Consider the following 27,361-nt stretch of genomic DNA (forward strand, 5'->3'; position numbering starts at 1 on the left):
TTAGTATACTGCCATCCTGTGGAACAATCACCATCATGAAACTAATCACGAGCTATCAAAATTGTGAAAACTTTACGTCAAGAACAAAAGCAATTGCATCGATATTGTATATTGTCGTATAAATATGTAGCCTATAAAGCATTAGTAAAACAGTACCGGTAACCTAATCCCCACAAACAAGAATTTAGGCATCAAGCCTCATCATCAGCATGAAACATGATTGCGAGTGTGTAATGCACATACGCTTAACATTCTAGGCAGCAAGATGAGTTTTCGTAGAGCATGTAGTTCACGACAACATCAACATTAATATCATTTATATATAAAAAAATGTCATAATGCATCAGTAATAACCAGTTGGACATTGAGTTCTGTGCTGCAAACAAAGCCTATTCACAAGTAAAATTTAATAGACAATTTACTTAATTTCACATGTTCAAAATTAGAACATTTGATAAAGTTCGTTTTCATATCACCGGCAGATTATATTTACAGCGAGCCTGGAACAACCACCATGAAATGATTGCTAGCAAACATATAGAAGCACCACAAATAATCCTCTGCTTGCATAAAAATAAAAAGTTGTTATTTCGACCAGAGTTGGACCAATTGCAATAATTACACATTTTCAGGTAATTGTAATTGTGATAGAGACTTTTCGTTGTTGTGTAGGCTAACTTCAATTTTCAGTAGTCTAATTTTCAAAAAAACCTAATCCAAATTACAGTTGTATTTGGTAAGTTGCTCGCATGATATCAGTACTTTTTTGAGGTTCAAAATGGACTTCTACATTGCAACTTGATCTTCATCAAATGCAACTTTACTGTCTTTGTCAAATCGCTATTTCCAAACGATGAAAACAAATATCGAAACATTTAATTTTTGCAATTGAAACGAGTAGCCTTACTAATTACAATTGGAAGTAATTGTAATTTGAAAATTTCAAGACATTACAATTTAATTAAAATTTGTAATGAAATTAAACTGAAAACTATATTATTGTTTGTTTGTCGTATCCAGGCTTACACCTGGTGGTTGAAGATTTAGATTAAGTGGCGCCCTTTGGATTGCCGTTCCAGCGCTCTCACCACTCGGCTATGCAACCGACATACATTATGATATCGACATTGGCAGATACGTTCAAGCCGATTGAAATACTATGTTGTTTTACGTGAGATGGAGGGACGACATTGACAAACAATGCAATACAACCAATTGGTACCAACTAGCACATAATCATGTAAATTGGCATGAAAAGGGGAAGGCTTACGCTCTGCAGTGGGCTTTCACAGGCTGAAAATGATGATGATGATATGTGCGTTATAAAGTAAAAAAGGCGGAACACGCTGCGACAGAGTTGGTTGAACCACCGCGTACAGACAGCTCTTGAACTTCAGATTTTTTCGATAGACGAGAAAAATTAAAAATCGTCAATTTAAATCTTCCAGCCAGGCACTGTACTCATTATATCGGACCAGGTCAAATATTGCCTGCTTTTCTTTAGATCGTTTTGAGAAAGGAGGTTGTTATTGACCCCTTTGAGGACCGTTGGTACATATGTGTACCATGAACTTTTTCCACGATGTCTAATCATTTTCTTGTAGTTATCAAAAAGTATTTGTCTGTAAACGTTTCTTAAATAGGTAATCTATTTATAACTAAAAAAAATTTGGAAATTGTATTTTGTTTAAGCTTTGTTTTAACTGGTTTTGTTTGGTGAATTCGTCAGGGTTTGAAGCGGTAAACTTTGAAAGATCAACAAGACAAGAAAAAAATGTAAAAAAAATATAATTTTTATTCTACATCAATGTTTAGTGATTAATCTGACTTATCCCATCAGTAAAACCATAAAAAAAATTGAAAAAAATGTTGCTAGACAATGCTAAACTTTTGTGGTACACATATGTACCAAAGGTCCTGAAGGGTAAATTCTATTAGTCTAATGGAGGGATATAGTGATGTGGGAAAAACATAAAAATTAAGACTGTTGTTGTGAAATTTTAATGTAAATAACACGTAATATTTTAGAAATGTATTTTAGACCTACATGCAAAGGTAAATTTAACTGATAGCATTACTTCCGGTTGAAAAATTTTCAATAATTTGGCGCGAATTATGTCAATACTGAATATACAAGCAATTATAATTTTCGTCGTCGTCGTCGTGTGAGCCTCTGAAAACAGTCCCACCTAACCAAATAACTTTACAGACTTTTTGAAGTTAGTTTTTATTTCGCAGAGTAGCGATGAGCCATGAATGTAGAAGTGTTAGCTGTAGAGTTAGGGTATTCAACAGGTTATAGGAAGTGCTAGTCCAGCCTAGGGCATCTCAAAATCATTTGAACCTAGTATGCAACGGCTAGTCAAGACTAAGCTCAATACTAGTAAAGTTTGTCTCCAAAGCAATACTGTTGGGTTTTTTTTAAATACCGCTTAGGAATATCAACTTTTCAACAAAGTTTGAAAGCATTTTTTTTAAATTTGGGGTAAAAACATGCTCAGAACGCACCAAATTTAATGCGATTTTTCAAATTTTTTTGGGAGGAGACCCCCCAGACCCCCCGCGAAGTCGTTCGCCTTCGACGAACTCAGTGGCGGGCTTTGCCCCCCCTCCACTATTCATTGCAGCCCTACTGCTCACAAACAGCACCAGCCGCCACTGTGTAAAACCATACCAGCAATGATGCTAAACACATTACCCTTAAGGACCAATGGTACACATATGTACCACAGCGTAACTTCTATTTGAAATAAAAAAAAATTAATTTTTTTTCAAATACCTCTTTAAAGTGATTAACTTGTAGTAAAAATCATCAATATTTCAATAAAACATGTCTCAAAAGTTTATGGTCCTCAAAGGGTTAATGAATTCTTTTAAAACAGAATAATGTAGGATACGCTTAAAATTATTCCACAAAACAAATACATGTTGATGTTGTGCATGTCTCGACACCACCAAAAACGAACTTTGAAATCGTATATCCTAGCCTACATTCTCTAACAAGTTTGTGCTAGGTCAATGGTGATTCACACAGATTTCAATGTTACTAATATTACATTACTAAAAAGCTTTAGTCCAATCAAGGAAGCTTATATCCTTCATATACGATCGTCGGACCACTCGGCATGCCATAACTCAGCCAGTAGTCTACATTTCAGCTACTGCCAAGTCAGAAAATGAGGTTTACGTGCTCACGTCGAACTTGCTTGGCCATCGCCTGTAAACTAGAGTTACTGACTTGTGACATGCCAAGTTTCCGCTTGTTCAGTTAATACTTTCTCAGCTTCATAATTTAATAACTTCAACCATTTGCTCAAATGTTCCCAGACAGCAAAACCCGTCATTTCTACAATGACTCCGCATCTGCAGACGTTCAATCCAAGTAAAAATGATGGACTTTGCTGTCTGGGTTGCTAGCTCGGTTGTCACTTGCACAGTTGTCGCTTGCTCAGTTCAAAACTGCTGACTTGTAGGGGACTCTTTATAAACAATGAAAAAGGAACTTAACGTTAATAGTAGCCTATCGGTAGTTTAATTTCGATATGTCGTTGCGTTCCTAACATGACATAAATTACAAAATGGAAAACAAAGGATTTGACAAACAAAAAGAGAGCACTTATCACAACTAGAATGAAAAAAGGAAACAACTAGAATAAAAAAGAATATTTTTGAGATAAGTAGGTCTGCAATGTGTAGATGATTGATGACTGACATGCAAGCCATGAGACCATAAGGATGACCCTCAATCAAACTTTTAGTCAATTTATAAAAATAGTTACAACACAGCCTCCAAAATATTGTAGTAGCCAAGCATATTATTTTGTCATGAAAGCTTTAGTCACCAAAGTAGAATATATCTTTCAGCACTTTGCGTAAATGATGACTGCTATGTGGGCAAAATGTTGGCTATCATAAAGTATTGAAGGCAAAGTGATAATACAATATAAAATGATAGTTTAAAAGCACTACAACAACCCAAAATTCACAATTGAACGCGGTGAGGCAGTGAGGCCTTCTTACAAGATTTAACCCAACTACTCACACCATGAATTAGAACTATTAGATAGGGTTGGGGGGTTTAAAGGAAGTGGTCACGACACGATAGAATAGTCTGGCTTTTCTGGCTTACGTTCCTTCTCCGTGGTAATCAGGGGAAGGTCGGGACCTGCGAGCCACTTTTTTCTTTTAGATGCATATCTTCTACGTTTCTCAATATTTTTCTCTAAAAATTGGTTTTGCAATGCCTTGTAGTGCTACCTACTCTACAGCAAAAGCACAAGTTATTACTTTAGTGAATGTTTAATTTACGCTTAAAAACATAAACACGCGCCAAGCGTCTTATCGCACCCCACATGTGGGGAGCGATAAGACACATGTCGGAGCGATAAGCTACAATTGCGATAAGCCAAGAAATGTAGTATTTTAGCAAAGAAATCACTTCACCGTATCAAAAATACAATTCTTAAACATAGTTTATGTGTCAAATCAATCTTCAAGCCAGCTTCCAAGCTTTCAATTTTGAAATAAGCAATGGAGAATTTTCAAATGATTCCTTAGGATGAGTTGTCAGAATTTTCATGTGAAATAGCATAATTAATAGTTGCAAACGAAACAAAAGTCAGAATTGTGATATATCCTAATGGAAAGGTGTGAAAAGCAAAAAAAATGATGTCATATGAAACTTTAACATCTACTATCACAGGCACTTGTCATGGCTTGCAGGTCCCAACACAATGTGACTCAAGGCTCCCTACCGGATCTTTCAGAAATGAAACAACAGCTGAAAAAAAAACTAACATTGCTATCTAAAAAACTTTCAGCTTAATCTCATCATAAATACATCACCTACCATTACAAAAAAGTTTATGAACATTATTTGCATAACAAATGAGTTATTTTAAAACACATTCAGTCAACAAAATTTACTTTTTTAACACAAAACCTATAAATCTTCATTGCACCTTCATTTTTAGTACAATTTTGACCAAAGGATTGTGGGAAAGTTATTCAAGCATAAAAAATATAATGACATCAAAAAATGCAAAAAGAATGCTGTATATTAAAAAAAATAGGGGTGGATTATGGCTCCCACCATGATCATGGGTCCCGACCTTCCCCCACTTTCAGAAAATAAACCCACTTGCTACAGCAGCTTTGCTACTATCTTGTGATACAGCAATACAATCCCAAGCTGTTGCAAAGTGGAATCGAATATGCAATTTCAACATCACAATATTCAAAAAAACTTTATCAAAGTCAAATCAAATAAAAGTTAATGCAAATCAAAGTCAACTACAAAGTTTAAATAACCATTTCTCCGTGCAGCACTTTATGTTTGACGTATCTCAGCACCACCAGCCGCAATACTTTGTTGTATTTTGATTCTGAGTCATACAAGGAATCTGAGGGTTGTAGACTAGCGTCTTCATGATGGCGCTGAAAAGAAAACATGCCGTTAGTGAAAAGATTGTCCATTGTTAAATGGGTAGGCGTGAATTCAATAAACTGTCGGGTCACATCGAAGACCTTGTAAAAGTTGCATGAAATATCGTTTCTGCTACATGTTTAACATTGTGGTTTCAGATGGCCGTGCTTCCATATGGCTGAGCTGCAACCTTACCGTGCTATTGTTGTATTTGTAATAATATGCTGGAAGTACTGCTTGTTGCAATCAGCGCGAGGAATGTCTGATTCTCCCGAAGCTACATTTTTGGGCTGACTGCAATGCGATTATTGTTCAGTTTAGGCAGTTCGACTTACGCGCTGGTAAAGAGTACACGTGTAGTTATTTTCCCTCAGCTTCACAAATAAAAAGTATCAAACACTTGCCATGAAAAGTGCGTAGCTTAGATGTTGCAAACACAACGTCAGAATAAAGTAAAATATATCGGATTGTTTTCATTTTTAAAACTTTTAAACTGCTGTCTATCCTCCACGTTTCATGATGCGAATAAATATATCAAATCATTATGCAAAGAGCAAGCTTTTGGTTGGGTACGCTGCGAGGCATTTAATTTTGCAACAAAGAATAAGAGCCATCGTCTGTGGTCTTGCTGCCAATGTGCGCAACTGCGTAAATGTCCAGCATCACCAGACCATTTGCGCAGTGTGATTTAATTTCTGCCCACTTCTTCTTCTTGCTTATGAGGCAGCAATTCAGGCAACATCTCCTAATTGTTGCAACCAGTGCAATGTCCTCATATCAGGGTCTATGAGATCCACATGTTCTGCAGGTCGAAACTCTGTCCACTTGCAACTCTTCAAACTTAAGTATAACTTCTACAGAACGTATCTGTGATCTGTTGAGTTATAGGCCTACTTAAATACAATTAATTTCTCAAGCAAAAAGCATTATCAAGTTAATATATAACCAAAATTTGGTAACAATTTGTCAAATTTTTCTGAGGGCAAGCTCTCAGATCCAAACCTAGTTTCATATTTTTTCACACCTCAACCTTTATTCTACAGTATCCATTCTTTCTTCAATGCATGTAAATTTTTTGGAAGAAGATCGGTGCCCTAATTTTTAGATGCGCTCCTGAGTGATAATCAAATCTGTCTTGACCAAAGAATCAGAAACGATTAATAGATGACGACAATGAAATGAAAAGTGTGCCATCACAGGAAAAGCGTGAAAGTAAAAAAGCTGTTTGAATAAAGTATAATCTGTTCGTGCTCTTTGATACTTTCACTAAGTTCGTAATTCACTTGCAACTTGGAAAACGCAGCCTTAAAATATTAATGCTCATTGAAAAAAAATATTGCTCATAAAAAAATTCTTAGACGAAACACTGCTTGCTACCTACAAAAATTTATACTACAGCCTTTGACAGGGCACCCCATTGGTTGTTTAATGCTTCGTAAGCAAAACTACCATACATGAAGTATTAATGAGGGTTGGTTAACCGGTTAACCCATTTGTAGAACAATCCTAAAGTCGACCCAACCTAAGCCAAGTCAAAATATCACTTACCATCGTTCCATGACAGCTTTGTTTGTTGGCATATCTTCTGCTTCTTGACCTTGATGACTTGAAGATGCAGCCACAGCAGCTGGTCAACCACTGAAACGCCCCTTTCACAACCTTCCACCGAGGTATCAAGTTCATCGGAGGGGGGCGATTTATTTCATTGCGAATGAATTTTAACCAAAGTTGAGTTCTAAAGGAAAAGTGACACTCGTTTAAGTTTTTATTGCCATCATGGTTGATAAACTAGTTAAACATGAAGTTGTTAACCGCTTGTTGTATAGACATTTGACTCTAGTTCTACACCCAGCTAAGACACTTTAGATCAGCGGTTAAGCGTTCAAATTTTTATACGAAAAAGCCTAAAGAACAACCGGCGTTAATTTGGCCTTCGGGGTGTGCGCTTGAGCAACGCATGTCAGGATTACTCGTCATTTAGCGGCGCCAAGTGGATAGATTAAATCACAGACATGTGCACTTTAACAACAAAAAAACTTCATTCTGTCAACCTCAGTAACTGGCCCTGCGTCAGTAGTTCAAAGCCTCTATAGGTAAGTGAAATTACCAGGAATAACCTACCAGAGGCTATGTCAGTCCGAGGATGAAGATTCAAACCAACCAATCACTGAGTAACTAGGAGCTTTCTGAAGGTTCAACTTGCCAAAGCACGTGAGTTTTCTTTGATAAGCACTATGCTAGAAAGTGCCCATTTTTGGGCTTACCCTCAATCATTATGTTGGTTTATGGTGAACGTAACATCCAGGTCTAGGTCTAGGCTACCTGTGGAATTTCCACTCTCTCTCAGAATCATCGTGGGTTTTCTGAAAGCTGTTGCTCATCATCGCGATCAACATGTTAACGAGGACGATGATGGCAGCAAAGTGGTAGATGCCGATGATGAATCCACCAAACTGATTGAAAAAGTTATCAAAGTTGAAAAATCATCATAATGTTCACTCACTGCAACATAATTGAAAAGCTACATGTTGTTTGAACGATAACAGTTTTCAAAGGAGGTTTGAGTTTAACGAGCAACGAAACTAAAGCCAATATAAGTTCTGCTTGTAGGTAGTAAAATTTTGATTGCAAATTTACAAATTAAATTTTGAAACTTTTCGAAGTTTCAGTACACAGCTTTCCAAAAGAGGATTGTTCATCTTGTTTTCCAAGCATATTGCTTAAACATCAGGTAGGTTACTTTTATTACTTACTAAATAACATTTCTCAGCGATAAAAGTCGTGGAACCTAGTTTATGTTTTTTACGTAAGTTAGCTGATATCATGGGCAAGTTGTCTTGTGCTGATAGCTAGCTTTAACGTCACATAGCGTTGCCATTGTGTTACTGTAAGAATACTACTACTGTAGATGGAGTTATAATGCGAGGCACTTTAAGTTTGAAGTTTAAATGTGAACGTTTTGAATAAACACTGCAGCAACGATAAGGTAAATGTAAAATGTGAGAGGCTTAACTGCTTAAGTGATCGAAGTAAAACAAAAGCAATGATAGCCAAGCAGGAACTTCCATAATAATCAAATATTTTAAAACATAAATAATTACAGTTATCTATGCAAAATAGGCCTAGTAGCTATTCAACTACAATGTGCGCGTTTTAAAAATGTAAAAAAATTCTAATAGGTTATTGCGCTTGAAGTTTAAAATCAAGCAACTTTGATAATGATCATGCAAAATCTTTTATTTGAACAAGAAAATCTCATACATGCAGAAAAAAATTATTCTGAAGCAACATTATTTAATGTTGTGTTAACACTACAAAATTTTATTGCCAAAAGAATAAACATACTTAGAAAAATACCAGTCAATCATTTTTAAAACATTTGCAACAATACGAAAACTAATTTTCAAAACTATATGTCGCTACGCAGTAGCCTGCTTTGTCATAAACACTGTCTGTTGTTTTTGTACAGTAATATTGAAACAAAAGTAAATAAGTAAGCATAAGTTAGTTATATGATGGTTGCATGCAGCAGACTCAAGCAGACAGAAAGACGACATGCACACCGAATGACGCAGAAATAGCTGAAATGGATGACAAAAGTAAGCAAATACTCATGAACTGAATAAAAAGAATAAATTAATAGTTGAGAAAACCTACTTTCAAAAACTTCAACAAACATTTAATTTCTGTTTGTTGAGTTTTCTCTGCATGTGTAGGTTAAGTAAAATGTCCGCGATGGAGTGTAATGATTGCTTGCCTGTAGTTCACCTTGTTTACTCGCTTACATAATCATGTGTGCCCTAGGTAATTGTACGCATTTCTAGTTCTGTGCTCTAGCCTTGCCACTGTTTCATCTTGCAGTTGTACTGGCGAAGCACAGGTTTCACAATGGCAGTACATTATAAGTGTATTTTTGTATGATTCGGGATTGTGGAGACGGTGTCTTTGAAAGGTTTAACTGAACAACTTGTAGTTTTAAAGTTGTAAGTTTTGATAGCCGATTTTCTGCTTGCGAGTTGCCAGAGAAGCAAATGTTTTGCGCTGTGCAGAACAAGAAGAAAGGTGCAGTTTGAAATACAAATTCGAAATCTCAATTTTTAAATCAACTCAACCAAACTGGAGATAGACGACCCAGAAAACAAAAAGGAGACGCAGTCTCTAAAAAGAAAACGAATGCATTCCGAAGAGGATTACCAAACGGAAAACAACCCAGACGAAAATGGCAACAATACTAATACAGTCATACTGAAATCGAACCAGCCGGGAGAGCAAAAAAAAAACATTAAAAATGTATTCGCCGATACTGATCGACCGATGTCTGCAATATCTAATAGGCGAATACAAATCCTGCTCAGCAAGACAAGATGGAGGGCTTCAAATATATGCAAACCCAAGCCAGATAGAGATTATCCTCAAAACAAAGACACTGACGGATGGAAACACCATCAACATTCCGATCACCGCCTACGTTAAAAGACCACCTGGAGCAAGTAGAGTAATTTATAATGTTCCTCTCGGCATGGAGGATGGAGATATTCTTGCGGCGCTGGAGGATACGAACATCAGGTCGGTTAAAAGGTTTAATAAAAGACATTCTGACTCGTCTGAACTAATTGCATCTACTACTTTATTATTAATCTTCAATAGCAAATTACTACCAGACTCAATAAAAATAGGTTATCAACGATTTAGAATCTCGCAATACATTCCAAAACCCTCAAGATGTTACAACTACAATCGCTTTGGCCATATAGCAAAATTCTGCAGATCTAAAACCAAATGTCTCCGATGCGGTGAACAACACAAGCATGATGAATGCCCAAGTAGGCTATAACAGTGAAATGCTCAAATTGTGCTGGAAATCACGTCGCTATTTCTAAAAACTGCCCCAAGTACCTGAAAGAAAAAGCCATTCAGAAAATGAAAACTACTAAGAATCTAACATATGCTGAAGCCTGCAAGCAGCAAAGAGCTGTAAATACAGAAATGCCAAGTTATGATCTGGATTTCCCTCCTCTTGTAGCAAGCACAACCCAAACAAGCTAATTGGGAAAAAATTTATCCTCTAACCAAACTAATGACAGTATAAATATAACCCCAGTCACAATGAAAACACCCGGACCCTCTAAATCAACCAATGTAGGAGACGAGTGCGGCCACTTTATAAACAACCCAATCCTATTTCTTGCCTTTTTAGCAGAAGTAATCACTAAAACAACATTTGCTCAAAGCCAAAACAAAGAAATTGATATTTTTCAAATTATTGCCGATGCAACAGGTTCTAGAATGGGATACCTAACAAACTTGGAAATGTTAAAATCACTGATAATATAATGTTCCTCACGGTGTGGCATTGGACCTGTCGGTCAATTTATAGGAAAATCCCGGAATTGAATCAACTAATAGCAAGTTTACAAACCACACAGGATATCATTTGCTTACAAGAAACACACCTAACTCCTAAATACTCCCCTAATATTACTGGATATCAATTCTACAGAAAAGATAGACCTGCTTACTTGAGAAAAGGAGGTGGTGTCGGAATTTGCATTAAAAGAAATATCTCCTTCACAGAGCTACTCATCCCGGATGCAGACCCATGGCTGGAAATTATTGGAATTAAAATCGAACAACTGACGGTATGCAGTATATATAACCCACTCACAAACTCATTTGAAGGAGACCAAATAAACTGTTGGTCACAGCGGTAAACCATAATCTCTTTGTGGGAAAATCGTAACATAAGATTCCCGAATCCGTTCGTCTGAATGTAATGACCGAACAAGAAACACTCCTTTGAAACGTCTATTCAAACTTGTATTTCTGTAAAATTAGCCCGCGGCTATCGAAATCGAGATGCAACGCCGTACACCTCTAAAAAACTGTCACTACAGAACAAACTACTTAGATAAAAGACGGAAAATTTGTCCAGCTAGCAAGCACCAAGCAAACAGTTAAACTTGCGACTGACTTCCAACAAACAATTTATGAATGACTAGAATAATTTGCGATATCTCAAATGCACGTACACAGTAACTGTGACGCAATAATGCAAGACATTGTCACGCAATTCAAACCCGTGTTCAAAGCGGCTGATGCAATATTTCATCAGGTCTTACGACCGATGGTGCAATATTTGGACATTTTCTAGCAATTTCCATGACGTAAGATGCCAGCCAGGTTAAGTAGACCATAACGGTTTTTATATGACGTTTGATTTGGTGAAAATTGTCGGGAACATAGCGCCCCTAGTTATGACAGTCTGACATGGCATAACTAAAAAAGAATTGACGACAATTGTGAGCCAATGAATAAAAACACACGATACACAAATTGTTTGAATCACTCACGTTTATGTTAACACGTAAATACAAAGGGCATGCAAAGAATGAACAACAATACGAATAATACACGACGATACATGAAATTGGTACCATAAGTACACGCTAAAATGACGCTATATACAATGGTTGCGATAATAACCGACTGTTCTGGGCTCAGACAAGTGTCGGCCGCCGCAGACAAACCAGGCTCAAACCCTAACACTTAGGTGTTCTTTACGGGGGCGAGGCACGAAATATCCCTCAACACGTAGTCTACTTTCACTTTCCCCGTACTCTCATCATAGTTGCAGACGGCAACTTTGGCTCTACGAACCACAGGCTTCCCTTTCCTAATTTGTGGAACTACCTCATGCATCCTCCCAAGTTGATACTTCCCACGTTTACCAATGTCTTGGAGAGAACCCACCACTACAAGTTGACCAGGCTCCAAATTGTCGGCCATTTTTAGCCATTTTTTCCGGCCCTGAAGCCCTGGCAAGTAAAAATCGATCCATTTACTCCAAAACTGCTGAGAAAGTGACAAATTGAACCGATAATCCCTCCTTAGTTGGTCACGATCATGTGGCTGCCCAACAGCACAGTGTGGGTCTAAGTATGGGGTCAAAAGTGAGGCAGGGGTGATGACAGTAAAATCCCTAGGGTCGTCACTCAAAGGTACCAAAGGGCGTTCGTTCACGATCCGAACAGCACTGCCTGTGTACGTAAGCAGTTCAATAAAATTGGGCTTACGTATTGAAGAGTCCAAAATGTGAAAAAAGTACTTGGTCATATCGGCCACGAAACCAAATCCACCAAGCCGAAATCTAGCCAAGAGATCTTCCAGAGGGTTTAACAAATCAGGACACGAAAACATTACATCATTAACACAAGTTCCTCGAAATTCAGACTTGCCATCGTAAACAATACGCTTTTTTAATTGTGACGTTACAAAGTATGGTAAATACCACTGAAATCCTTTTACATTTTCTGCTTCACCAGCACGCTCAATATAGCCATTAGATTTAAGATCTTTCATGGTGTCGGTAAGAAAATCACGAAGTTCAGGTTGTTTTAAAGCCTTCTTCCTTAAAGCAGCAGCTCTATCTGACGCCAGCACAAAATTGTTAGGTAAATCAATATCTTCCTTCAACGGAACAGGTATCTCAAATCGACCATCTTTCAACTCAATATTCGGTTCGACAAGTTCTCTAGCCAAATTATCATTGCGAGACAATTCACAGGTTTCATTTTGCAAGGTCAAATCCTGAATGACTTTATTCAGGTCTGCTATTTCCATATCACGAGACTCAATTTTACGCTGAAAGCCAGAGATGACATCAGACTCTGAAGACGTCTGCACTCTGCACACGTTAGCAACGCTTTCATCTAAGGGTGACTTACCACCACAAGCCAACCAACCGAGAGGAGTGAGCAAAGCATGTGGTTCACTACGATTTTCACCAACACGCTCCTCTTTGGCCCACATCAAATAAGCGTTGTCGTTGCCAATCAGTACATCTACAGTACTACAATCATTCAAATGAAACATATTCACGTCATGAAAATGACGGAAACCACTTAAATCCTGCTTGTGCGTTAAAGTTTTAACATCGTCAGCCCAAGCTGGGTTAACCACCGAAGTTATATCACAAAACAGTTCATTCGTCTCTAACGACTGAATGTTGAGTTTAACAAGGTTAGCACAAGTAGGTTTCTGACCAGCCAGGGTATCCATTTTAAACGACGCTTTGTCATACGGTTTAACGTCAAGTTCGCAAACCAAATCACTCGAAACAAAAGTCAACTGCGAACCAGGATCATGCTGACAATACACCAACTTCGATTTTCCAGTCATTGGATTCAAAACACGAGCAGCAGTAACGCGGTTAAAAGCTGCTTTAACATTTCCAATCTTAACATTACGCACAGGAACTCTGGCACGAGCATCATCTTTACCGATCGAATCCAGAGAATCACGTGACGTCACATAAAAATCATGCAGAAGAAAATAGTGTTTCCTATCGTTGTTAGGGCCACATTGACGACAGTTGTTTGCATGAACGCAATCCCTAACCATATGCTGGCGCAAACAATTCAAGCATTTGCCAGCTTTCACAATGACATCTCTCCGATCTTTGGGTGTCAAGCGCAAAAATTCTTTACAATTAGACAAAAAATGATATTCAACTTGACCACGTGACGAACAATAAAAACATGCCGGTATGTCACTACGTCTGGCCACACCACCGCGCGGTGCACCAACAGCAGTCAAGTACTGCGAACTCCCTGAAATCACATTATGATGGGGTTTTACCGACGTCTGCCTAACCGGACATGAAGGCAATTTTCCTTTGCCAAACTTTTTAAAATGCTGCGACTCACCAGAATCGCCCATTAGCATAATACTAAAATCAGTCGACTTGCGCGTTTCCTCCCGTACTACTAATTCAAACAAACTCTGAAAAATAGGCTCATCAGTACCACCATACTGATCACCTAAAAAGTCAAGATAACGCTGCTTAGCGTCAAACGGGAGTCGCTTAGCCAAATCCAAAACAAAACGTCCTTCCAATTTGTCGCGCTGACCATAAGCTTGCGCGTAAAGTAAACACTGCGACAATTCATCTTTAAACTCTTTCAAATCACTGGAAGAGATTGAATTCAATTTGCTACCATAGCGATACTTTCTAATTTCCGGTTCGGCGAAAAGACCTCCACGAACCCCAAAGCGCTGGGACAAGCGAGCTAACGACATTTCTATCCTGTCTTCCTCTGACAAGCCAGGGGTGTCAGAAACCAAATTAGCAATCGTTTGCGCAGCTGTTCTAACACAAGCTGCTTGCAACAAAGTCAAACGAGTTCCTTTAAAGGGAGAAGCTGCCATCAAGGCCGTAACACGATTTTTAAAGAAGACAAATGGCATATTATTACCATCGTAACCAATCAAGGCCGCCTTATCGAAGAACGTCCTACTATTTTGGTATGCAAAAAAGCAATCCTGCTGTTGAGAACTCGATTTAGCGGGAGAAGACAAGCTATATCCCTTAATGGGCTGAGTGGGCTCAGTCACATGCACAGCCCGATCACGATCCTCACACACGTTAAAATCAGGAGACACGATACGCCTCTCACAACCACCCAAATTACGTGTAGCTGGGCGATCAAAAACTAGCAGCGCAGAAAACTGTGAAGGGGGCAAAGCATTACTGCTAATGGCGGCCCCGTGACCTGTACGCTCTGGGGGAGGAGTTCGGTTGTAATTTGCAGACCTTAGCTCTACAGCCTTCGGAAGACCCTTAGCCGCGGCCCCGAGACCTCCTGAAACAGCTGGAAAACATGTGGATTGTACAGGTCCACTTACAGATTGAACAGGCGTCTGGAAAAGGTTAGGTAAATTAAACTGCGATTGATGTTCACTTCTGGAATGCCTAGAAGAGCCCTTCCTAGAGCTACGCCGGGAGCCCAACTCAGAACGATATTCAGCTAAAACTACCTCTTTACGTTGTTCGGCCCTCAACTGAGCGTCTTTGAGTGCGAACTTAGCAGCTCTAGCTTCAGCTTTTGCGGCGGCCTCAGCAGCTCTCGCTTCAGCTTTCGCGGCGGCCTCAGCATCTCTCGCTTCGGCCTCGGCTTGGATCTGGAGCTCCTCTCGTCTTAGCTGTAGGTTAATTTGTGCAATTATTCGAGACGAAGTCCTAGATATCCTAGTGCTTACATTTGAGGCGCTATCCTCAGGATGTATGTCAGCATCCAACATATCTGAGAACTCATTTACTTTTTGTTCGAAGTTATTTTTTAACGAGTTAAATTCGGGATCTACCCTATCACGAAGTTCTGCCAAGATTGCAGAGTTAAAAATTTTAGTCAAAAGAGCATGGAAATGCCGTAATTCCTCTTCCAAAGTAGAGAACTTAGATCTAAAAATTAACAGTTCCTGCTTATCACTCAAAGAACCTAGGGATACAGAAAGTTTCCCAATTTGAGTCAAAATATCCCGTCTAAGATGCCGGGCCTCTCGAACTGACTTAGCCTCATCGTTACTGGGTCCCTCCCCAGAATGGCCTGCCCGACCGCAAAGAACATCATCAGGCTTAAACTCAGTCGAGTCGACGGCGGTCGAGTCCCTGTCGCCACCGAGTGTAGACATATTAAATGTTGGGGCTAAATTTAACAATTAAAAAAATTAAGTTACACAAACACACAAAATTAAGTCATAAAAAACTTAACTTCAAAGACCGTAAAAATACAAAAAAGAATTTAAATGCACGATACCGTAGCTGTACGAGTATATGAAGTCCAAAAGTCCACAAAACTTGCTTGGATTCGTTCACTTGAATCTTCAAGCACAGATCGATTGTCTTTAATCTTCTTTCTTGCCAATGAATGTCAAAGTTATTTTTCTTCAGTACCAAACTGAGAAGAAATGTCTTTAATTTTCTTTTGCTTCTGTAGACTACCAACCAACAAGATCTTCTTTTATTATTTTGCTTTAATTTCTTCTTGACCTACCAACCGACAAGAACTCGTCTTTTATTTTTTTATGCCTTCAAGTGCTTCTTGGCCTACCAGCTAACAAAAACGTCTTTTATTTTTTATGGTCACAGCGGTAAACCATAATATCTTCGTGGGAAAATTGTAACATAAGATTCCCGAATCCGTTCGTCTGAATGTAATGACCGAACAAGAAACACTCCTTTGAAACGTCTATTCAAACTTGTATTTCTGTAAAATTAGCCCGCGGCTATCGAAATCGAGATGCAACGCCGTACACCTCTAAAAAACTGTCACTACAGAACAAACTACTTAGATAAAAGACGGAAAATTTGTCCAGCTAGCAAGCACCAAGCAAACAGTTAAACTTGCGACTGACTTCCAACAAACAATTTATGAATGACTAGAATAATTTGCGATATCTCAAATGCACGTACACAGTAACTGTGACGCAATAATGCAAGACATTGTCACGCAATTCAAACCCGTGTTCAAAGCGGCTGATGCAATATTTCATCAGGTCTTACGACCGATGGTGCAATATTTGGACATTTTCTAGCAATTTCCATGACGTAAGATGCCAGCTAGGTTAAGTAGACCATAATGGTTTTTATATCGTCAGACTAATAAAATAATGGCGTAACTCATTTTTTCTGGTTTTGAGATAATCGAAAAAAACTGTCTACACGGTTGTTTTTATCATATTTATTATACAGTTGAACGAAAATAGCATGTCGACACAAGTACAATGAGCATGTATACTTTGATTTGCTTCATTTTGCATCCCATAATGTGCTGGGCTGACTTAGGCCATTTTCCGAATGCACTGACATGACTTAGGCCATTTGATATTTTGAGTTTATCAATATGATTTTTTTAACGGTGACATAATAACAGTGATAATATGGCTAGAATTAACAGGAAAATCCCTAATAGCAACTCCAATCTAACGATAGGAGTTATATTTCATGCTAGACTGCATATTTCGCCTAAAAACCGTCAGAGTTGGCAAGAAAAGCTGAATAAATTAGATCAGTGATGAGGCAAATTATCAAAAAAGGAGTGGCACCCTGTTGGCATAACATGCTACATAGATTGGAGATCACTGTATTTCCTCAATTTGATTGGAAGATGGCTTGAAAAAAATAGAAATTCATGTAGTGTCGCCTAAGTTTGTTTGTGACCGCTGTGGCAGATCCTCTTACTGTGCAGTCTCACATAATGGGGCCTTGTACAATACCTTTCCACTGCTTTCATGATTCAGGCCTCTAAGATCATGAACAGTGGGATCTCCAGCTTTCATTCCAGGTCTGATACTCAACAAGCATCATCCATCGATTTTCATAAAATCACTGTGTTGCATCCTCTGTACATTGTTGGGATGCGGTCTGATCCTGGATGATAATTTTGTAATCTCTCGTCATAAAAATGTCGTTTGCCAATTTTTCCTCGATAGTACTATGCATGCTATCGCTCTCCATTTGAGTGTGACCAGCCACGAGGTACTTCTGAGTAATAGTGATGTCATGCTTCCATGCAAGGGCACAGTAGGCACTAGAGACATTAGAGTTTCTATTTTGATATCCACACCCATCACACCAAATAACTATCTCCTCCAGACCGGGACTTCCAGAAATTATCCGTTCGAAATGATTAAACTGCAACAAATCGAATACTTCACTGCGTAAGTCACCTTCTGTTTCATTCCAAATAGAGCAATAAGCATCTTTTGATTCAAGATTGAATAGTGTAAAATTGTGTACCTGCAGCTTGGTTTTATAGTACATACTGCTTGCCTTAGTTTTGGGACACAAAAGTACAGCCTGTGAATCCATTGTCCATACGGATTTTACTGTGCTAGCAGACTCTTTGTCTTTCGTCTTCTTATCTCAAGCTTCATTCTTCACCTTGATATGGTTATCGTATTGTTCCTTGGTAATATTACTGTGTTTGAATAAAACACACATGTCGCACTGATCCTTACATGGTATAAACAGACCACCCGGCAGCCCGTTGCAACCAGTTCCTCTGAAGCTGCACGTTTCGATTTTATTGGACCGCAGTGGACATGGATCTGGCCAAGAGTGTGTGCGTAGCCCTCGCGTAGATACGACCACTTTAAACAACCATACAAGCGAATGGCCTTTGTCTCAATTTAGACTTGGACCAAACAAAGCCCAATGGCGATGATATCACGGGTAACTTGGGCAAGCTTGGAAGAGTTGGAAGCTTCCAGCCCGATTTCACACATTGGCGGCGGATCTATGATGATCGTCTCCCAGTGCCTTTTGCCCACGTCTTTTCCATCATAAGACTGGGCCTCCCGGGGACATGGGGCCTCCAAAGCCACATGATACGACATTACCATCCAAAGCCAAATTCAATATGAAGACAAACCAATACTCGGACACGAGCTGGAGCCGACAATGAAGACGGAGAAGCTCTCATCATGAAATACTTCACTAAAATAGGCTGTGCTCAATTATCGTATTCCTGATGATTCAGCAAGCTCTTTGTCTTGCCGATGAAGTTGGATTATGGTAGTTTCAGGGTACAAGAATTTCTTCTTTCTGTACGTCGTGACCTTTCTACAGTAATGGGAATCTACAGTAGGCAAGTCATTGAGAAATTTCACCAAAAAGTGATTTTCCTCTTTTCCCATTTTAGCACATTTACCTACACATAAAAGTCGATTCAAACGTTTTGAAATCTATATTTTCCTTCTCCCATTGATGCATATTTTCCTTCTCCCATTGTTTCACTGATCAGTGAAACTCAAGAATGATGGCGAAAAACCAGCTATGAGCTTATAAAGTTGCTAAGTGTGATATTAAGCTGAGAATTAATTAAGTATCCAACAATGGCTTTCTACAAAAACCTGCCTTGGGTGCAAGAAGACTCCGAGATACAGTGCATTGAAAAGATCTGACCTGTATCACAGCGTGAGGTGATAAGTCGCGCTACCAGAGTGCTAGGAAAATGAAGCTTCTCAAAGGAACAGAAAAAAAAAACAGATTGATTTAAGTAGGGTACCGGTAGTTACTTGGAAATGGCCAAGATCACGATACATAGAATAGAAAAAAAACATAATTATTTTGTGCTAAATTAATCGTCTAGACTTGTGATGAAGTGGAAGCTCTATTTCTGTACAATTTAGATCGTGGTCTTCTGACCATCTGCTCTGTTGGATGAAAGCATAATATCCAGCAAACGATTAAAAAGGTTTGTAAAATGGCCCAAGTCATGCGTTTGAGTTAGGCCATTTGACAATGTTACGAAAATACCACTTTCTCTTTAACGTAGGTCTTAGAAAATTATATGGCAGATGCGCTACATGTTAGGGACCCACAAAACACTAATATCTCAATTTCATCAAAAAGTGAGTTACGCCATTATTTTATTAGTCTGACGATATGACGTTTGATTTGGTGAAAATTGTCGGGAACAACTGTATCTTCTCTAACCATGATAAAGTATTAATTTGCGGTGATTTTAATGCCCACCATGTCATGTGGAGGTGCAACTACAATAATAATACTGAGGGTATGATCTACTTGAAATAGTTGAAAATCATGACGCAGTAATCCTCAACACCACTGTTCCCACCCACATGTCTTTAAATAAACCGGAAATCCGATGGAACACTTTAGACCTCACTGTTACTTCCACTTCCCTTGGTCATAAATGCATCACCGACGTCACCAATGAATTTTTGGGTAGTGACCATTGCATAGTCGCTACTACAGTCAATGTTTCTTCCCCAGATACTGCAGAGTTTGTACCATCATGGGCATTCCAAAGAGCTGATTGGGCAAAGTATTCCAAATTATGCCAAGAAAATCTAAATTCTTCTATTGTCTCAAATGATATAAACACATTTAACCAAAACCTCTCCAAAACTATCCAACTCTGCGCGTCTATAGCAATTCCTAAAACTAAACCTTTCAAATTAAATGGTGTACCATAGTGGAATGACGATTGTAAACGAGCAGTAAGGAACAAAAAAATAGCACTACAACGCCTTCATCGTACCAGACACCCAACAGACATCCAAGCCTTTAAACGCCTCCGGGCAATTGCCACAAAAACCATCATCCAAGCAAAAAAAGAAAGCTGGAACAATTTCTGCTGTTCCCTCGATAGTAAAACAAAGCTTGACAAAGTGTGGAAAATTATTTAAAAAATTTCAGGCATAAAGGAAACCAAAAGAATTAACACTCTTGCCACTAAAGCAGCAAATGATACCAACAAAGCCAACATCCTTGCAGATCAATTTCTCTCAGTTAGCAGCTCAACCAACTATTCAAAAACATTCCGTGAAAATGCCAGTCTTTCAATTTCGAATAATCTACAATCAAATCTGGCAACCCATTTCTACAATAAATCGTACAATTCACCCCGGCAAATGAACGAGTTGAAGACAGCCCTTAAAGGTAATAAAAACACTGCCGCCGGAGCGGACGGCATTTATTACCAAATGTTACGTCATCTACCCCCTTGCAGTCTGAATATCCTCCTCGACTTCTTTAACTACGTCTGGTCAACAGGTACACTGCCACTCAAATGGAAACATTCAATCATCATCCCAATTCATAAGCCAAACAAACCAACGGGTATACCCTCCTCCTACAGACCAATTTCTTTAACCAGCACCCTTTGCAAAACTATAGAGAAAATAGTAACTAATCGCCTCAGATGGTATCTTGAACAGAAGAATCTACTTCATCTGCAACAGTCTGGATTCAGAAAAAGACGTCGAACGACAGACCATATTATCAGACTCCACGACACCATCCAAAAATCCTTATCTTGCGGCGAATCAGTACAAACAGTATTTCTTGACCTTGAGAGAGCTTATGATATGGTCTATCATGACGCAGTCCTCTTAAAACTATATGACTTAGGGATCAAAGGAGCCATGCTATCTTGGATCAAATCTTTCCTGTCAAATTGTACTTTTCAAGTCAAGGTTGTTAAAGCTTTATCTACCACAAGAAAACTAGAAAACGGAATTCCTCAAGGCAGCGTTATTAGTCCATTACTATTCAACGTAGCGATCAACGATTTACCAAACTCAATTGCCTCTTCTACAGCACTTTTTGCAGGTGACTTCTGCTTTTGGAAAACAGGAGAAGACATCTCAACTCTGTCTAATATACAGTAATCAAATCTGACTTTTCAAAAACCAAAGACTGGTGTGATAAATGGGGCTTCAAGATCTCCGCAAACAAATCAGCAGTTGTCCTCTTTACAAACAAACATAAATATGATCCGTGTATACTCGAAACTAAAAAGTCGTTAATCCCCATCAAAAAAGACTACAAATACCTTGGAATCACATTTCAGTCAAATGGAAAGTATAGCATCCATGCTAAACATGGTGCAGAAAAATCCAAATCAAGACTAAACGTTCTTCGTGTACTGAAGGGCACAAACTGGAGAGCAGGAAAATCAGCAATGCTTTGCATGTACAGAGCCATAATACGATCGGATATTGAATATGGTATGGAAGCATATTTTGCCTCAAACAAAACCACACTCCAACCAATTATGACATTACAAAATGAAGTTCTAAGAATATGCTCGAGAGCAATGAAAAGCACCCCAATTTCAAACCTACAACACTACTGCAATGAATTACCCTTGTCACTTAGATACGAGCAACTTTGTCTAAACTACAAAGCCCACATTCTGACATTTTTACGCCACCCAGCACATGACATCCTTGAGGAAAGTTTGCCAAGAAATTTGATCAACACAAGTAACTACCAACCATTCCATTCCCTCACCGAGACAATAGATACGAATATTACCGTAAACCTCATTCAAGAAACAATTATCCCACCCTGGGAAGTCTATATACCCATAACTGACTACACCCTTGTAACTGAAACCTCCCAGCTTGACCATCCAAATGCCATCTCTGAGCACTTCACAAAAAATTACTCAGAATTTCTCAACAGCAGTCGGCAGCAGCAGTGGCCGAGTGGTTAGCGCGTTGGGCTCGCAGTCGAGAGCCTGCATGTTCGACTCCAGCCACCCGCACTTGCTGTTGTTTCTCTGGGCAAGAAACTTTACGATAATTGCCTCTACCCAGTGATCGATTTCGAGTAATGGGTAGTACCAAATTTAAGTCATAAGTAGAGTAGACAACCGGAAACTGACATTGCCGTCGGCTGCAGCGTGAGTCAGGTGTACGTCGGAAGGCGTACACCGATGCATAGCGCTCAAGTCCGCTTTCTCGCAATGCAGGATAAATATATGAAAAACAAACAAACAAAAGATATACAGACGGATCCAAGACCAACACGAAAACCGGATCTTCCTTTTTTGTAAGCCGCCATGCAATAAAATGCTGTTTCACCATTAATAGATCCGCATCGGTGTTCAATGCCGAACTGTTTGCAATAAAGGCTGCACTTATATGGATAAAAGAGACCAAACCAAGTAAGTCCTCCTAATCATCATTAGCGACTGCGTGCACTACGGACGATTTCAAATCCAACTTGGACAAAACACAGCTTAATCAATGACGTACTTCTGCTTCACTCCAGCATCATATCAAATACAACAAAAGTAAAGTTTTTATGGGTTCCTAGTCATGTAGGCATTCCTGGAAATGAAACTGCTGATTTCTTAGCAAAACCTGCTTCAAGAGCCATACCAGAAATACCAACATCAGCCATTACCCCCATCTCCGCAAACACAAAACTCTGCCTAAGTGAAGTCGAAAACCTCACCAAAGATATAGCTCTGCAAAAATGGAATAATCATTATATAAACACTACCACAGGCCAACTGTACAAAGCTATATATTCGGACACCAATAGTGCAGGAACCAACAAAGTACCTGACCATCCAACCATCTTTAGACTAATCACCGGCCACTGCCGTTTAAACCAACACCTCTTCAAGATCGAATGCCACACTTCTGGACTATGCGACACATGTATGACCCCTGAGACTGAATCATTTTCTATTTCATTGCAGTAAATATACAACTCAAAGAAAGTGTCTTGAACAAAATCTTAGCACGTATGGAATAAGTATATCGTTGAAAAATTTTGCTGTAAATCGTCCAACTATTAAACATCTGCTGGCTTTTATAAACTCCTGCAATAAGCTCACTTAGATTATTATTCTAAGCATTGTATTCAACCATGTTATACTTTAGTGCACCGTTGTCTGTCAAAAAGCTGTCAGATCGATCGCTTTTTGCATTGATTCAGCGTCTACAGACATTGATTCGGTGTGGAAGGTGATTGATTTGCTGGCTGGGCTTTCCTTATTTTGTTTCCTTTTGTTACACCAAACGTGCAATTCCAAAGAAGTATCTGACTTTCGTAGGCCTAACCTTGTACAAGAATTTCGTTTCCACTAATGATGTGTTTAAACTATTGTATCGGATTATGTTGTGTTGCGTCGTATTGCACCCTTCACTATGCCCTGTTGTGTTCTAATTGCTAAATGACTATTATAATAATGACTGTCGCTAAAAGACCTTAGATGTTGTGAAGCGACATAAAACAAACCATAACAATCAATCAATCAGTTGTACTGGCAGAACGAGGAGAAAAGAATTGTGCATAACTATGTCTACCGTAGATATATTTAGTTAACCTTATATTTGTTTTGTTTGTTTAGCACGAATTTAAGTTGATTAAAGCCAAGTTATGTTTCTAGTTTGGTTTATATCGTAACAATTTAATCAACTTATTTATCTGGTGATGGAACGTTTGTTGAAACCGAAAGTGTTAGACCTTGACCCGAGTGACGCACTTGCTGCTAAGCACTACAGACATTGGCTGAAAACGTTTAACGCCTTTCTTGAAGCAGTTCAGCGTTCTGTGCCAAGCCGTGAACCCTCTGAAGGCAACCATAGCTCTCAGAATTTCTCAGCAGTAGATAAACTAGCATTACTGCACTGCTATTTGTCACCTGAAGTGTACGACCTTGTTGAGGACCTTCGACGCAGCAAAGGAAGTACTCGATAGAGCCTACTTAAAGGAGAAAAACGAAACTTTTGCCCGTCACCTTTTACTCACCAGGGAACAGAAGCTTGATGAAACCATCACATCGTACGCAAGAGCACTCAAGGCACTTGCCCGAGATTGCCAGTGACGAGCTGTCAGCGCGGAAGATTTCAAAAGGGAATTAACTCGAGATGCATTTATTACTGGAATCTCTTCTTCAGCTATCAAGCAGAAATTACTAGAAGAAAAATCACTCACCCTTGAGGATGCTATAGTTAAGGCTGAATTACTCGAATAAGTGCACAATTAATCCGGATGTCTTCCAACTACTCTTCAATCTTCCGTCGCTGCATCGTCAAGAAATGCCAATATCCCACTAAGGAAATGCTACTTTTGGTCCGGAAAACTGCACCCGGGCGGAAGGATGGAATGTCATGCTCGGGACGCTTTTTGCCGAGCATGTGGAAAAAAGGGTCATTTCGAAAGAGCCTGTTTAAAATCACAAAAAAGACAAAACAATCGTATCAAAGCACAATCTACATCTGCTTCAATACGGGGAGATCAGCACTTATCGTCTGGATCTGAAGATGGCATTGTCGCTTCAACAGTTTCTTCTTATTTATTGTCGGTTTTAGCCGGTGTGCCATCCTGTTTGTCGTCTTCTTCAGTTTCGGTGGAAATAGCCGGGAAACACATCACTGCTCTTCTAGACTCCGGGGCATCTCATAGCCATATTGACTGGAAGGTTACGAAATGGCTTGGGCTGGATCCTCCATCAGGACCCACTTCTTCAGTTTCACTAGCTCGCGTAACTCAAAATTTTGAGTGTCTAGGAAAGACTGCTGCTAAAATGACTTTATTTAATCGCGAATATGATTTACAACTGGGAGTTGGACGCGAACTTTGTGCAGACATCATCCTCGGACAAGACTTCATGGCGCTGCATCAACGGATAATTTTTGAATTTAACGGTAAAAAAGATGTAGTGTTGCAGCGGCTAAAGTCACAGCACATCGTCTATTCAAGAATCTAGATCCAGGAGTCCGACCAATCGTCACGAAGTCTAAACGTTTTAATCCAGAAGATCAGCGTTTTATTCGCCAGGAAATCAACAAACTTTTTGCTGATGGGGTTATAGAGCCTTCTACTTCACCTTGGAGAGCTCAAGTTCTAATCGCAGATGACGGACGCCATAAAAAGCGGATGGTAATAGATTACTCTCGCACCATTAACAAGTTTACACTTCTTGACGCCTTTCCTTTACCAAGAATTGATGACCAAGTGAATGCCATTGCCCACGGAAAGATATTCAGCACATTAGATCTAAAGTCAGCTTATTACCAAGTTCCCCTGTGCATGGAAGATCGAGAATACACTGCATTCAAAGCCGTAAGGAGACTGTTTCAATACTTTAGACTCCCATTCGGAGTTACAAATGGAGTATCAGCATTTCAAAGAATTATAGACGATATTACCCGCAAGCATAAACTCCGAGGGACATATGCATATTTAGACAACATCACAGTTGCTGGAACAAGCAAAGAAGATCATGATCATAAGCTCAAAGCTCTCCTGAAAGCTGCTGATGAAGAAGGTTTAACGTTTAACGATTCAAAATCTCTTATTTGCAAATACGAAATCGACGTACTTGGCTAAAGGGTTTCTCATGGTGTAATCAAACCCGATCCCACAAGATTGCAACCACTACTGGATTTACCCGTTCCAAAGTGTAAAACTGAACTTCAAAGAGTCGTTGGGATGTTCGCTTACTACGCTCGTTGGATACCCCATTTCTCACAAAAGGTACGTCCACTAAACCTGGCAATTACTGGAAACACCTTCCCCTTATCTCAACTGGCGTTACAAGCTTTTGGATCATTAAGACAAGGACTTATGAACACTTGTCTATCGTTTATTCGTGATGACTTGCCCTTTCAGGTTGATTGTGATGCATCTGAACATACAATTAATAGCTGCAACTTTAAACCAAGGGGGGAGACCGGTAGCTTTTTTCTCAAAAACACTTTCAAAATGCGAAAGAGCGTACCCTGTTGTAGAAAAAGATGCTTTAGCTATAATCGAAGCAGTTAGACGTTGGTGTCACTATCTTCATAGTAAAAAGTTTAAATTAATTACTGATCAACGAGCTCTTTCATTTATGCTTGACCCAACTAGCAAAGGTAAAGTCAAAAATGCCAAAATTCAACTTTGGAGAGCAGAATTGGGTTGCTTCGACTACAGTGTAGAGCATCGGCCAGTCGATAACGTTGCTCCTGACACTCCATCTCGTTCCAAAGTGATCGCTAGCTACTCTCAACAACCCAATTTAAAAGACATTCATCGCCAACTTGGGCACCCGGGAGTTACTCGTCTTTGGCAATTCACTCGTACAAAAAACTTGCCGTTTTCTCTAGATGATGTGAAAAATGTTTGCAAAAGCTGTCGTTCGTGTTGTGAAGTGAAGCCTCGCTATCACAGCTTGGATAAAAACCAACATTTAATACGTGCCACGAGTCCCTGGGAAAGAATAAGAATCGATTTCAAGGGTCCAGTAAAAGGTGTCAAACCATACATTTTAATGGTTATTGACGAGTATTCTCATTATCCATTTGCTTTCGCATGCAAAGACCAATCCTCATCAACGGTGTTAAAGTGTTTATCAGAACTTTTTGTACTATTTGGCGTTCCTGGATACGTACATAGCGATAGAGGTTCGGCTTTTATGTCCAATGATGTAAAAACCTACCTTACAAGTAAAGGTGTGGCTACCAGTAGGAGCACACCATATCATCCCACTGGTAATTCACAAGTAGAAAAAACGAATCAAACTATTTGGCAAACCGTACAGTTAATGTTACATGATCGTCATCTTCCGCAGGAGAGGTGGGAAGAAGTCCTACCTGACGCTCTACATGCAGCGCGATCATTATTATGCACCAGCACAAATGCTACGCCGCACGAACGTTTTCTTAGGTTTGAACGACGTTCAATGCTCGGGAAGAGTTTACCTGGTTGGTTGCTCCAACCAGGATCTGTCCTGCTTCGTCGGTTTGTCAGGAACAAGGACGAGCCATTAGTAGATGAAGTTGAATTGCTCGATGCGAACCCTAGCTTTGCACATGTTCGATATCCAAATGGCCGAGAATCAA

The 27,361-nt window shown here is 39.3% G+C and overlaps 1 protein-coding gene across 1 annotated transcript in view; it reads right to left on the reverse strand.

The window, feature by feature from the left end:
- Positions 1-4,289: 4,289 nt before the first annotated feature.
- Positions 4,290-27,361, reverse strand: part of LOC145768959 (short transient receptor potential channel 4-like) — a 122,095-nt gene continuing 99,023 nt past the window's right edge. The window contains exons 20-22 of the mRNA XM_082580561.1: positions 7,748-7,878; positions 6,974-7,160; positions 4,290-5,436 (exon numbers count right to left, since the gene is read on the reverse strand). Coding sequence (XP_082436687.1) covers positions 5,302-5,436; positions 6,974-7,160; positions 7,748-7,878 — 453 coding nt within the window. The 3' untranslated portion in view covers positions 4,290-5,301. The remainder of the gene's footprint in view (positions 5,437-6,973; positions 7,161-7,747; positions 7,879-27,361) is intronic.

Source organism: Aplidium turbinatum, chromosome 4 (genome assembly GCF_918807975.1).
Source record: "Aplidium turbinatum chromosome 4, kaAplTurb1.1, whole genome shotgun sequence".
Taxonomy (NCBI): Eukaryota; Metazoa; Chordata; class Ascidiacea; order Aplousobranchia; family Polyclinidae; genus Aplidium; species Aplidium turbinatum.